General features: G+C 41.1%; 1 protein-coding gene across 1 annotated transcript; it reads left to right on the forward strand.

Moving 5' to 3' along the window:
* The first annotated feature begins 2,254 nt into the window (after positions 1 to 2,254).
* Positions 2,255 to 4,288, forward strand: LOC133896502 (protein ENHANCED DOWNY MILDEW 2-like). The gene is made up of 4 exons (XM_062337131.1): positions 2,255 to 2,570; positions 3,029 to 3,125; positions 3,231 to 3,326; positions 3,923 to 4,288. The coding sequence occupies exons 1-4, from the start codon at positions 2,404 to 2,406 to the stop codon at positions 4,100 to 4,102; spliced, it is 540 nt and encodes a 179-aa protein (XP_062193115.1). The 5' UTR covers positions 2,255 to 2,403; the 3' UTR covers positions 4,103 to 4,288.
* Positions 4,289 to 13,384: the final 9,096 nt, after the last annotated feature.

Here is a 13,384-nt window from a genome sequence, read left to right on the forward strand (position 1 = left end):
TGAGTCGATTTGGTGAAGTTTCGACGTTGATGATCCAAAGGCTCTGACCAGAACTTATCGACAACCCTCGCAACCACTATACCACTACTTCGTGGTTATCAACCGTGCCAAGACGCGGTTGACCTCGCCAAGAAGGCTTTTCCTGCAAGCGAATCGAGAACACAAACAAGACCAGGTAGATGCAATCTGAATATTGTCAATTACCAATGAAGTGCTCGAGTTTGGGATTCTATAAACCGATAAACGGTGAAATTATCTAAAATAGAATAATCTAAGCAAACCCAAGCCTAAAACTATGACAACTACTGTGTATATATAGGGGGCATGAGAAAGTCAACCTAGGGTTGTGCAGCCATAAAAAGTGGCATACACAACCTGGACTCCGACCTTGATACGATTACATGACCTGAGAAGGGCCAAAAAGGTGATGTGACACCTTATTCTTTCGACTCTGACTAAACTATAAGGAATATTTGGTCAAGGCTGGATCTATTATAAAGATTGCGTCATAAGCTTTTCATCAAGTTCATGATCGCTTCAATTAGACTCCGTATGCGAGAGTTATGCCTATTTTACTGACGTGTTGTCCTAAGATTTCGAACCGAATTTGGAATCCGACTTGAGCTCAACTTATTATTCGAGTAGACTTGGCACTCAAATAATTACGTCTAGATGAGCTTGTAATACATCTTCCATATTCCTAAGCACTAAACAATATAAAAATTTAATAGTATATTATTTTTTACAAAGAAAATATGAATAATAAAGAACAAATTCACCTTATGTGTCTCCAAAGGAGGTATACCCTTATCATGGTCGACAGAGTCCTATTCTAGTCGCAAGATAAAATCATAGTCTTAAGGATATCTATCTACCGACTGACATGTGGCAACATGGGTTCACCCGTGGGGGGCATCCTTTTAACTATTACACCCACAAAATCGATCGAGCTTTTTTTATTTTTTTATTTTTTTGATTAAAAATTTAAATAAATAGATTCCTCGTGAAAAAAATTGTAAAACTAGACGCTTACCGTCCTCTCATGGGGCGATTAGTCCCTTACCGCTCCCTGAGAAGGCGGTAAGTAGTCTCACATACTCTTACCGCCCATTCATAGGGCAGGTAGGCTTACAGCCCTCTGAAGGGGTAAGCTACATCATATAAACAGTAAATGTCTATGAACAGTACTCTGAAGTTCAATTTCTCTCCTACCTTCTCTATTCAAAATAGTGATGTTTTTTTGCTCCAAAAATCCTACAACTTTTTGTACGTGTTACATAATCCATGTGCAACCCATTTTAATTGAATTCACCCAAAAATCCTATGTAGAATTTAAACTAAAATGCTCCAAATAAGGCTACTTTTATAACTTCTAGCAATTGTTAGGGCCTCAAATAAATTTCTAAAAATCTGGTAAAATTAACTAATATTCTTATTATGTGATGTGATAATTTCTAAAATTATTTTTAGCCCTAGATTATATGATAAAAAGTAGATTCCTTTGTAATGCACCATTTATATATATTTTTATAATTTCATGTGATATTCTTCTTTTAACTTAATTTGTATTCAAACATATATAAAACTAGTGCTAAAAATAATTTTATAAATTATCACATCACATAAGAAGAATATTAGTGAATTTTACCAGATTTTTAGAAATTTATTTGAGGCCCTAACAATTGCTAAAATTTATAAATGTAGTCTTTTTTGGAGAATTTTAGTTTAAATTCTACAAAGGATTTTTAGGTGAATTCAATTAAAATAGGTCGCACATGAATTATGGAACACGTACAAAAAGTTTTAGAATTTTTGGAGCAACAGAATATCACTGTTTTGAATAGAGAAGGTACGAAGGGAAATTGAACTTCAGAATACTGTTCACAGACATTTACTGTTTATACCTTAAGGGTTGTAAGACTACCCGCCCCATGAAAGGGTGGTAGGGGTCTATAGGACTGCTTACCGTCCTCTAACCGTCTCATAAGAGAGCGGTAGGTGTTTAGTTTTGTAATTTTTTTCACGAGGAATCTATTTATTTAAATTTTTAATGAACAAATATAAAAAAAACTCCAAAATCGGTCCCCTATTTCTGCTAAAATTGGGGAAAAAAAATCAGGCTTTCCGATCTTTGGGTCTGGGCCGAATCGGCGCCGCCGTGTAGTGGATTCCATTTTGCAGCGGGCTAAGCCCAGCTCCCGTTGCCGAGCCGCTCCTCCCCCTTTAATACAAACCCCCTAGCTCGAAACCGCCTTCATAGGCTCACAGCATACGAGAACCCTAGCAGCGCGGGCCGGCAGCGGCGCCCCCCCGTCCTCCGCCGCTCGTCTACGTCCTCCGCGCGCAGCACAAACCCCTCTTCCGCAGTTCTGCTGCCGCCTCCCTTCGGATCAAGCAGCAGCCATGGAAGGGGGCGGTGTTGAGGCATCAGAAGGAGTGGTGATCGATCCAGTAATGGATCCAGTGCACCTTGGAGACGGAGAAGTCGGTACGGACAGCGACAATGATCTATTCGATGAATTGAATGACGATGTGTGCGCGCTGTGTGGTGACGGTGGCCTATTACTCTGGTAAGTGCTGCTGTAATTTTTCTTCTTCTTTTAGCTGGCCATGAATGTTGTTTTAACCACAATCAAGAAACAAGAACATGCAAAGTCACTAGTTCCGTTGTGGATCTACATGCAGAAAAGTGTGAATCTTTCCTCTTCGAGGTTGTTATAATTTGTTCCCATGATTATTTATAAATTCGTTGGAGGTATATAAATTCGGAAAATCTTATTGTTCTGTTTTATTTCTGCAATGGATCTGTTATGCATAAGTTCCGCATGTTGTTCTTGTTCATCCCTTTGCATACAATTTAGGCATCATATTCTGATCAGTAATCATGCCATTGTCGTTTAAAAGGCTGATGCTTTACTTCATTCATCAGCGGTTCATAAACTTTGCTATCTGCGGATCACTGCAATGGATCTCCTACATTTTTTTCTGCCCTTTTTCAATCCTTCTTGGTTTATTTGTGTTTTCTAAGCTGTGAGGGGCCATGCTTGAGGTCATTCCATGCAACGAGAGAAGATGATGGATATTCGGGCTGCGCAACACTTGGCTTTACCACAGCACAAGTAGAGGTGATTGTTTATCAGTTCAGTTTCTAGGCGCAACATCAGTTCTTTTTCCTGACTTACTGTAATAGATGATGACATAATCTGGTGTTTTTTGTAATACCAATTTAGGCTATGCAACATTTTTTCTGCACGAACTGCACAAACAGGCAACACCAGTGTGCTGGTTGTGGTGTGTTGGGATCGTCAGATGCAGTCAACGCTCAGGTATGCTTGCATTCAGAAAACTTGAAATAGTGTGTTACTGAAAATATCTGTTAATCTCAGGCCAAGTGTGGTAATGGCTGAGGGCACTGAACAGATATGTGATCCACTTCTGTAGACATCACATCGTTTATACAGTGCACCGCAGATAATCATGTAAACGTCTCTTTTGTTATGTGTGATAAAGAAATTCATCTGCTTGCATTTAGAGCGAAAAATACTTGCATGATTAAAATTACTGCATTCCATTTAGAAGATTCCTGCATTAAAAAAAAAATGCCGTATACATCATCCATTATTTGACGATGTTGAGGGCATCTGACTCAGACTTCAGTTTCCAATATTCTTTACCAGTACCATGAGAAATATTTGGCATATATTAATTACTGTTTACTATTTCCTCAAAGTGGCAGTCACCGTGTAAATCTAAAGAATATCATGTTGCTACAATGCTACTACATAACATCAACCTGCGATGAGCTGATCTGTTTCCGCTTAGTTTGCATCAATCTAGTTTATCAGCTTATTAATACCAGTGCTGCAACCTCTGCTTGAAACCTGAAAGTTTCCTGACTACATATGATGTGTGTTTCATTCAGGTCTTTCGATGCAGCCACGCCACCTGCGGTCGCTTCTACCACCCGGTGTGCATCGGTGCGCAGCTTCACTCTGGGGATCCTGTGGAGGCTGCCCGATGCAGAGATCGGGTTGCCTTTGGCGTGGCGTTCCAGTGCCTGAGACCGCACGGGCGGCAGCCTGATTTCTACCAGGTAGAATAGGTATATCACTATAGGATGGCTGTTGACGACCTCCCTAAGCCAGCGTGACCCTTCACAGCATGGTGATCTGACTGTGTTACTGTTAATAACCTCGGTTCTAGACTCTGGTAATTTCTGCTGTGCAACAATGTGACTCTAGTTTGCTTAAGTGACTACTCATTCTACTGGTCATCACCTGATACTTTACTAGCCTTCTCTAATATTGCCTTCGGAAATTTGTTTTCTGCGGAATTTAATTAGGTCCTCACTGCTACAAAACAATCTATCAATGTCAATAAAAAACTGGCATTATTATCCGTTTTGGAACGGATTATCACAGCCGGTTTATAACCGGCAGGGATGGTAAGTATCATTGCATGTTCAAGCCGAGAATCGGCAGTGATAATATCCACGTGTGCAAAAATATTCTACCGTCAACTCTTTAATACGGGGATCTATCTAAGTTAACTTAGATAAAGATTTTATACCGAAATATTCGTGATAGAGTATTTTACATCTCAAACTTAGATAAATAGGAACGGATGTTACAAAGCTGCTATATTAGGAGCTCTTTAGTTTGGGATATAGGCTTGTAGTATTGTACCATATGTCGAAGAGCTCATGGATCAGCCGTTTTGCGCCATCTGTTTTACATTGTGTGCTATCTGAGTGATAATAATACATCTAAATGAATTACAAAAATACAATCATCTTGAAGTAAATATATTTGCTGCCTCTTATTTAGATCTGCTTATTGCCATAATTTAGCTACTTAACTTGCCACTCATTTAGTTGTGGAGACGAGGAGAAGGGGAGACGGGCTCGGGAGATGGGGCAACAGGCTCGGGGGATGGAGAGATAGGGCTACGGGAGACAGGGCGATGGGCTTAGGAGACAACGAGGTTGGCGAGACGTCGACGAGCACGTAAGATGTGGAAGCTAGACTCAAGGGGTAGAGCTAGCTGCAAATGGCGATGGTGACCATCACACCACTTGGACCGTCACTACCTCTTAGGAGCAGCTTCGGACTCGGGACGGCGGTTGCAAGGTGGCACGGGGAAACGAGGGCGATCGCAAGGTGGCTCGTGCTCAGGAGACGGCAATGAGCTTGGAGGACATGGAAGTTATGCACAAGTGGTAGAGGCAGACACAGTGACGATAGTGATCATCGCACCACTTCGACTGACAGTACCCCTTGGAAGCGGCTTCTGGAGATTAGGAGCGAAGTAAGATGCGGTGTAGACCGAGGGAGACAGGCTCAGGATTTATAAAAGCATTATCACTGCTAGTTTGGAATGCGAATCGACAGAGATAATAATTAATACTGTCGGTTCGTAGTCACTCAATTATTACTCCGTTGGTGAGCATATGATTCGCTCAATTATTACTCCGTTGGTGAGCATATGAACTGGTATTGATAATCCTTATCACTATCGGTTTGGAATGCGAGTTGGCAAAGATAAGGATGATCACTGTCGGTTCTTATTGGCTCAATTATTACTTTGTCGGTGAGCTTTTGAACCGGCAGTGATAGTTGACACTATTGATTCGTAATAGGAATCGGGAGTGACGTATTACTATTGGTTCTAGCTACGAATTGGTAATGATATTAACTATTAATGTCGGTTCTTAACGGCTAATGGTTAAATTTGTCAGTTCAGCTTATGAACCGACAGTGATATATTATTTATTTTTAAAGTGGCAATGAAAGAGGAGCAGAGATGGTCCTTTGTACGGTAGTACCTGTAAATGGAATTTACTTTGATCTCATGGTGAGCCTGGAGATTGTTAAATTTCATTGTATTGTGATTCTTGTTCGAAAAGTACCAGTAGCAAGGAAGTAGGACTCAGAAAGACTGATGGTAATCTCGGATCTTGGTTGGGTTTTTTAAGACTATCTGAAAATAGAAAAGGCAACTATGTCAAAACTAAGCGCTTCCTGAAGTAATTTATTTTGCAAGACATAAACCTTGCTTGCACTTACTTTCTGTCATTTATTTCGTTGACCAATTGTTTTTCATTTGTTTTTACATATACAACCACATTCTCCTCACTTCTTTCGTATTGTGATGGTGCTCAAATGAACCTCGTGTGAAGCTAAGCAAAGCATATTGGATGTCTAACTTGTGGCCCTCGTAAGCATCTCGCTGTATATGTACTAAATTGCTAGTCGATAGTGTAAGCTAAGAAGAATGTTACCATAGTTGTTAAGACATCGGTGCAGCGACGCTATAGCAGTGTGACGGAAAATCCAACATCCCCGCACTGATGCCACAACTTCGGCAAGTATGGTGTCCGCCATATTACTGTGGTGTGGATTTGGCTGAGGCAGTGTCTCACTCCGTGGTGGGCACAACAGTCGACAAGACGATTGCCCTCCGCCCACCCTCACATGACCCTTCACCTGCCGCTGTCTTGCCCCTTTCCTAGCCCTTCACTCGTCGCCGCCTCTCGTCCGAATCTCCTACGTCTTGCTATCTCCACTCCACCCTCACTGGTGATCCAGTCACTCACCCATCGCCTTTGTCGTCTGCCCCGTTCATCAGTTGAGTAACAAAATGGTTAAGTGCTGAGTGCTCCCCTCTGCTACACTAATGCTGAGTGATCAGTTACAAGATTTTGTACTAGACGTGTGAAACGGCCTCTAGCCAGTTTCACCGTTAGAACCACCCTTATTTTTTGCACCTCCCCTATACTTCCTCAGTATTCACCAACTTGTGCCGCTCAGAATCACGGGAGGAAGGCATGGGATGCACAGCTTTGGCTTTGGCAAAGGCGAACGCCGCGCGGCGGGAGGGGGGCAGCGGCAGACGCGGGGACCGCTACTGATGGGAAAAGTAGTAGAGGCGGGGCGTGGCTGCCCAGAACACGTCGCCTATGTCCTCGCCATCCATGCGGCGGCACAGGACGCATGACACGGGGATGCTGCTGATCATGGATCGCGCCCTGAGCACTGAATGGAACGCATAAACGGAGAGAGAGAAGTGAGAGAAACTGGTGGCTTGGATTTGATGCTGCTGCTATGCTTTTATGAGGAAGAAGAGAGGGAGATGGCATGGGTGAGAAGGAGAGCAGAGTGGAGGCGGCAGGAGGGAATGGGTGAGGAGGGAGAAATGAGTATGGAATTCACAGTGGTAGTTAGGGTTACGACTAGTCACGGTTAGGCATAAATTTATTTCAGAAATTTTGGTACAAATAATTTTTGGAATTGTAGGATATTAACCAAAATTATGGTACAGATCTTTTTGGAAGTATGTATTTCGTTAGCACTCATTTCGGATGCTGTTATTGCAAAAAAAAAAAGGCACATCAAGATAATGGTACATTAGTCAATTGCACTACCATCTTCTCCTTGAAGAATCTGAATTTAACAGCTAGCTAAACGATTTCAAATGTGATTTTAATTCATCAGAGAATCGTTTCTATATATAAACATAATTCAAAGTATGTAATGTTTGTAATGCCCTTTACTGTTTAGAGTAAATGTATTTATTTTTGTAAACTATTTTAATGACTATTATTAATATTTGGGGGGGGGGGGATGTATGTAATATTGTAATGTGATATTATTGGAACATGTAAATAGTAGATAATTCATATATTGTAATTTTCTAAAATACATTTGAGTCACAAAATATGTTGTGATCTTTTTAATGGTTGTTTCAATTTTTTTATGAAGAATGATACTAGTAATATATTAATTTATTAGTTGACTGTCGTCAAAATTTAGCTCAAGCATCGACTATTTATATTGAAGAATTATGCTTAACCATCAGCTGGTAGCAGCAGCAGCATCATGGATCAAAAGCTACAATCCATATGAGTTAATTCCTAATGGTATATTGCAAAATTAAGGACTTGCAATACAGACTTAACATGGAATTTAGGGGAGATTTCTTTTTCATCTGCAGCATAGAGAATAGCAAGTTACAGTCTCTTGCTTTCAGAATTCAGCAACTAGCACTCATAAATGTTTCTACAGCATTCACTTATTTTTCTTCCTGCATCTATATACCCATGAAAGAGATTTCATTGTAATAGCAATTGCACCACACTTATAGATTGCCCACACGAATTTTTTGTGCATACAAATTACAACACAATTTTTTTGTGTCCACTCGAATCAATAATCATATGAACAAATCGACTAAAAGAGCACATGAGCAACAATCTACCGCCATGAATCAATCCAGATCTTGGGGTGCCATGGCCAGATCTGACCGTGTCTCGTGGGGGACGGAGTAGATGGCGTCAGGCAGTGTACGGCAGCCAAGGGAGCCGTGACAGCACCACCCTCGAAGGATCTACGACTGAAGAGCTGTGGATGGGCACCATGTTGGGGGAATTGCGACGGCACCATTGTTGGAGGAGCGAGGATGCACGGGGCGGCGCTGATATGTGGTAGCTAGGGCTCCTGGAGTAAGGACATGTAGTCGAGGGTGCGAAGCACCATTAAGGAAGATCGGTAGCGTCAACCGAAGGTGAAGGCCGGCCAAAGCCGCCTCCGCAGTTAGGGAGGAGGCTTGTAGCAATTGCTCCAATAGCTGTTGCACAAGCTTAAATAAATAGATCCTTAATTATTGTAACATCATACTTTATAGAGTTTTATAAGTTTTTTAAAAAATTCAACATTAGTTAGTAGTTCCACTAGTAAAGTAATTTAAAATCTCTTTTTATAAACAACCAAACAACACAGGTCGTTATTTCTTATGCATTGCATGTTGGATTTTGCTAGGATCCAAGTAAATACATTAGAGTTTTTTTTGTTGTTGTTTTAAGTGAAAATATTTTTAAAGGGTTTTTACAAAACTCATTAGGGAATAAGTTAAGGATCTTAATGGCTGAAACTCAAAATCCCTAAATTCATCATCTATTTAATCCTTGATCATACTTAATCATTCTCTAGTTCCATTTAAATCTTATTCAAATCTTTATTTAAAGTCAATATTTTCTTCTCTTTAAATCATATCCAAATCCAAATTCGAATTCCTTATCTACTCTCATTCTTATTTAACCTCATCTTTCCTTCCTCTCAAAATTCACTCCATGCTCAATTCAAATTCAAACTCTATTCAAATTTCTCTGTAAAAATTTCTATTCTAAAACTCTAGATATGCCTAAAGTTCCCTTATACCCAATATTGCCAAAGCCCAAGCTCTTGGCCAGTACATAAGTCTTCTAGAAGGCATAACAAAAATATCCATGAAATATGTAAATATTTGCGGAGTTTCTAGACAACCTCATCTTCCCACGCGGTTTTGGAGTTCAAAACGGTCTCAAATTGCAGGTCTCATCGAGAGCTTCGATTTTAACCTATATAAGTCCCCTTTTGATAATGGAACTGGGAGTTATGACCTCCGAAATCAGTGCTACACCGATAAATTTAAATTCAAATAGTTTATCTTGTGTCGCATTTTTGGAATTTAAGCTGATGTTTTCAGAAGCTCCAATGAATACCAAAGTTGTAAATCTTTTCGAGTACTATAAGATAGAGTCTAGAAACATCTAATTTGAAGTTCAGAAGGTGGAGATATTGTCATCGTACTATAGAGCTGTGAGAAAGACAATCGTAACCGACTTGAAATTCAACTCGAACTCTAGGTCCTGTCGTACACGAACTCCGACCGCTCTTATCTCTTCCTCACGACTTCCTATATATAAAAGCTTCCACATGTGTCTAGCCCTCTTGAAACCCTAGCCACACCTCCCCTTTGAAAATGTCGTGCCGCCGTAATCGTTGTTCTCGCGGCCAACAACGTGTCCGTAGATTGGCATTGCCGTTCCGGATGATCCAAAGCTCCAATCATCGAGATCTTTTACCACAACATTCCCCTAGTTGTCCTCCACAATCCCACCTATCAGATCATCCAACTGAGCATCGACGTCATCGGCATCTACGTTTCTGTGCTGCTGCCATATGTCTGGGCGCGTCCAACACGGGTATCGAAGGTACTGTCCGTGTTTTCATCCATACAGAAGCTATTTTGACGCACTGACCATTTCACCGTGTGTTCCACAAAGTCTTCTACATGTCCACTAGAGGAATCACTCAGATTTGCAACGACGCAATAGAAACACGAGCTTGAATTTCAATAGCACAATTGCCATTACCGTGCACTATCTCGATGACCTCCTCCCCGACCGTTGAAACAAGGTAATACTAGCCCATGCTCCTCCTTATCCTCCTTTAACCCTATTTTACCATTATAGTAAGTCACTAGCCAAGCCTTAGTCCCCACGAAGCCCTCGCTGCGTCTCCACAACCGTTGCTATCACGGACAGCCACGCAGCCATCGATTGGCATCGGCGTTCCCGTCCCAATATTGCACCAATTGCGATTACCTTTCACCAAAGTGTGCCCCTAGTAGCCCTTAACTACTCCACAAAATAGGTTGACCAGTAGAGCCTCAATGCCACCAGGATAGTTGTCGCAATGCTGATGTCCGGTGTCTGATCGCATTCTGCACACACATTTGCATTCGTGTTCCCTGTAGATCCACAAGATGTATGTATGTGCCAACTGCGTCATGAAGTGTTCCATGGAGTCTTATATGTGAACTAGGAGCCCTTCGCTGGTTGTGCAGCGAACTACCTCTGAGTTAGCCTTTCCACATTCTACGTCATCCTTCCCTCGTTTTGCTTAAACGCCACCGAAGCACATCGTTGATGTTAGTGGCCATGCGCCTGATCACCATCTTCGATAAAACCCGAGCCTCTGTTGCTGCTACACAGAGTCACCAGCAGTATACTTAACCCAGCAACGCATCCTTGACCAATTGATCCATCATGGGTGGTCGAGACTAGACCTCAACATATATCTTCTTTAACCCAAGGCGGCGCTTGCATGGCATGTCAAGTCAGCGCCAAATCATCTCCTTAGCCTAGTCAGCGAAGTCTAATCAGCCCTATACTTCTTGAACCTTGTGCAATGACGTTGTCAAACCTGACACAATGATTGCACAATAAAATTTTTTCCTCCAATAAGATAATTCTGGTAATCAGCCTTTTCTTTTTAGTATAATTCATCTCTCAAAAGTCATTCTCCTTCATCCTAACTTCGATATAGGCATTTCTTATGTCTAATTTTTTTTTAAATCATAACCTATCCAACCATAGTATTTTTAAAGTATTTTGATGATGCTTGGTATACTGTTCTTAGTGTTTCCTTTGTGTTATTTATCAGTAATTCCCGTGATTAGTCGATAACGTTCCTGAACAGTTCGAGAGATTTCAAGATCAAGATTTTGACAACACTGAGTATCACATTGGAAGGAGGCAAGTGTCCTTGAATATTCTGATCCTAGTTTTTCAAATGTGTTCTTTATTTCAAATAGGCATGCTGTTAATTCTGAATCCTATTTACTTATAGCACTTTGTTCCATATATCCATTGTCGCCCTAATTGTCAGTAGCGGTTATGTTGGGTAGCTTATGCTTAGCCTTGCATAAGGATATGGTTAGGTTGTTGGTTAAACATGACTAATGCTCTATGAGTTGAGAATTCTAGTAATTATTGTAGCAACATGGAACATAGGGATGTTGAGCAGAAGGTTAGATGAGGATGGTGTGGGAATGCACATGTGCGTGAAAGCACTATGGTTGGTGGTAGTGTCTGCTCAGTATCCTAAGGATCGGTTCCTGGAATGGGTAACCCCAATTAACAGTTTAACCATGAAGCTTATATGGGTACGGCCAGACTAACTAATTAGCAGATCCTCAATGTAGTATTAGCCAAGGGTGGCGTAGGAAGGAAAGAGTGATTCTTTATGGAGCTACATGACGCAAGAGGGGGCTTCTGGGTGGTGCGATACCACTTTTACAACGGTGAAACCTTAGCAGACGTATTCTTGTTAGAATGATGTTTTGTAACAGCCTTGTAGTGAAACTGAGCTGCACACCTTGGAAGTGTGTAAGTGTTATGATAGCACGGGCATACGAGAATCACGACTCATGGGTAAAGTTGGCGAGGTCCCTTCACATGTTTAGTTGGTTTGAGTTTTGGTTTTGGTTTGGTTGATGGTTTGTTATCTGTGATGGGTAGTAGTTGGATGGTTGTTACCTGTGATGGGTAGCTGTTGGGTGGTTCGTTATCTGTGCTGTGTAGCAGTTGGATGGTTGGTTACCTGTGATGGGTAATAGTGGATGGTCCTTGGTTATAAACGATGGGTATCAAGGTGGTTGGGTTGGAAATCTGATGTGAATTTCATGTAGTTAAGAAACATATGGAGAAGTTTCTAGATGTTGGTAATAACATGATGAATCAGCTAGTTAAATAAGATGCTTTTATAACTCTTATGTTAGTGTTGGTGGATGAACACCGCAAGCTAGGATCCTGAGAGACCCCCTTTGAGATTCGGTCGAGGGGCTAATTTTGGATCTACCTCGTACGTGGAGCTCTTGCGGGGTCCACAGGCAAGAGGCTTCTTAGATCATCAGGGAACTCTGGGTACTCGGGGACCAACTGTTCTTGACCCCGAGCACCCCTCCCGGATCTAACTCTTCTCGGATCCTCAGGGAACTTTGGATACTTGGGGACCAACTATTCTTGGCCCTGACCACCTCCTCCTGGACTTGGTTCTTCTTGGGTCCTCGTAGAACTCTGGGTACTCGGAGACCAACTGTTCTTGGCCCTGAGCACCCCCTCCCGGACTTGGCTCTTCTCGGGTCCTCAGGGAACTCTGGGTACTTAGGGACCAACTGTCTTTGGCCCCGAGCACCCCCTCCTGGATCTGGCTTTTCTCGAGCCCTCAGGGATGGCGCCATGTGGTACTGTGTTGTCCTGGCCTCGGAACTCGGGAACCTCTGGTTCCCATATCACTGACAGCAGCCCCCGGGCCCATCGGCAAGCGATGGCCCAAAGACTGCGAATGGGGCCCGTTTTCTTCGAGACCGATCACAGCATTGGTGCCACGCAATAAATAATAAGTAAATTAATAATACAAATTAAATAGTACATTACTTATCAATGCTAAATATTTAAGTATTTAACAATCCTAATTAAATCATCAGTATTAAATTCAAATGTAATAATTAACATTTAACATTGAATTAAAATATTTCATAAACATTAACTAAGTATTAATATACAACTATTGTGATTAAATATTTCATAAACATTAAAAAATAATAATAAATATTTACTGTATAACTATTACATAAATATTAAACAGCATGAATCTTGAAATAATTAATAAAATATAAACATCTATTAAAATCATAATTAATATTTAAAGATATGTGTCATAATTATTTGATAACCATTAAATAAATTCACAGTACTCACCCTATTTAAATAATTTGATTA

The sequence above is a fragment of the Phragmites australis genome, chromosome 16 (genome assembly GCF_958298935.1).
Source record: "Phragmites australis chromosome 16, lpPhrAust1.1, whole genome shotgun sequence".
NCBI classification, from domain to species: Eukaryota; Viridiplantae; Streptophyta; class Magnoliopsida; order Poales; family Poaceae; genus Phragmites; species Phragmites australis.

Excerpts from the sequence above, each read along its gene's own strand:
- LOC133896502 (XM_062337131.1), top strand. The coding sequence starts at position 2,404 with ATGGAAGGGGGCGGTGTTGAGGCATCAGAAGGAGTGGTGATCGATCCA. Across the intron at positions 2,571-3,028 it reads GACGGTGGCCTATTACTCTG|CTGTGAGGGGCCATGCTTGA; the intron begins GTAAGTGCTGCT and ends GTGTTTTCTAAG. Across the intron at positions 3,126-3,230 it reads TTACCACAGCACAAGTAGAG|GCTATGCAACATTTTTTCTG; the intron begins GTGATTGTTTAT and ends ATACCAATTTAG.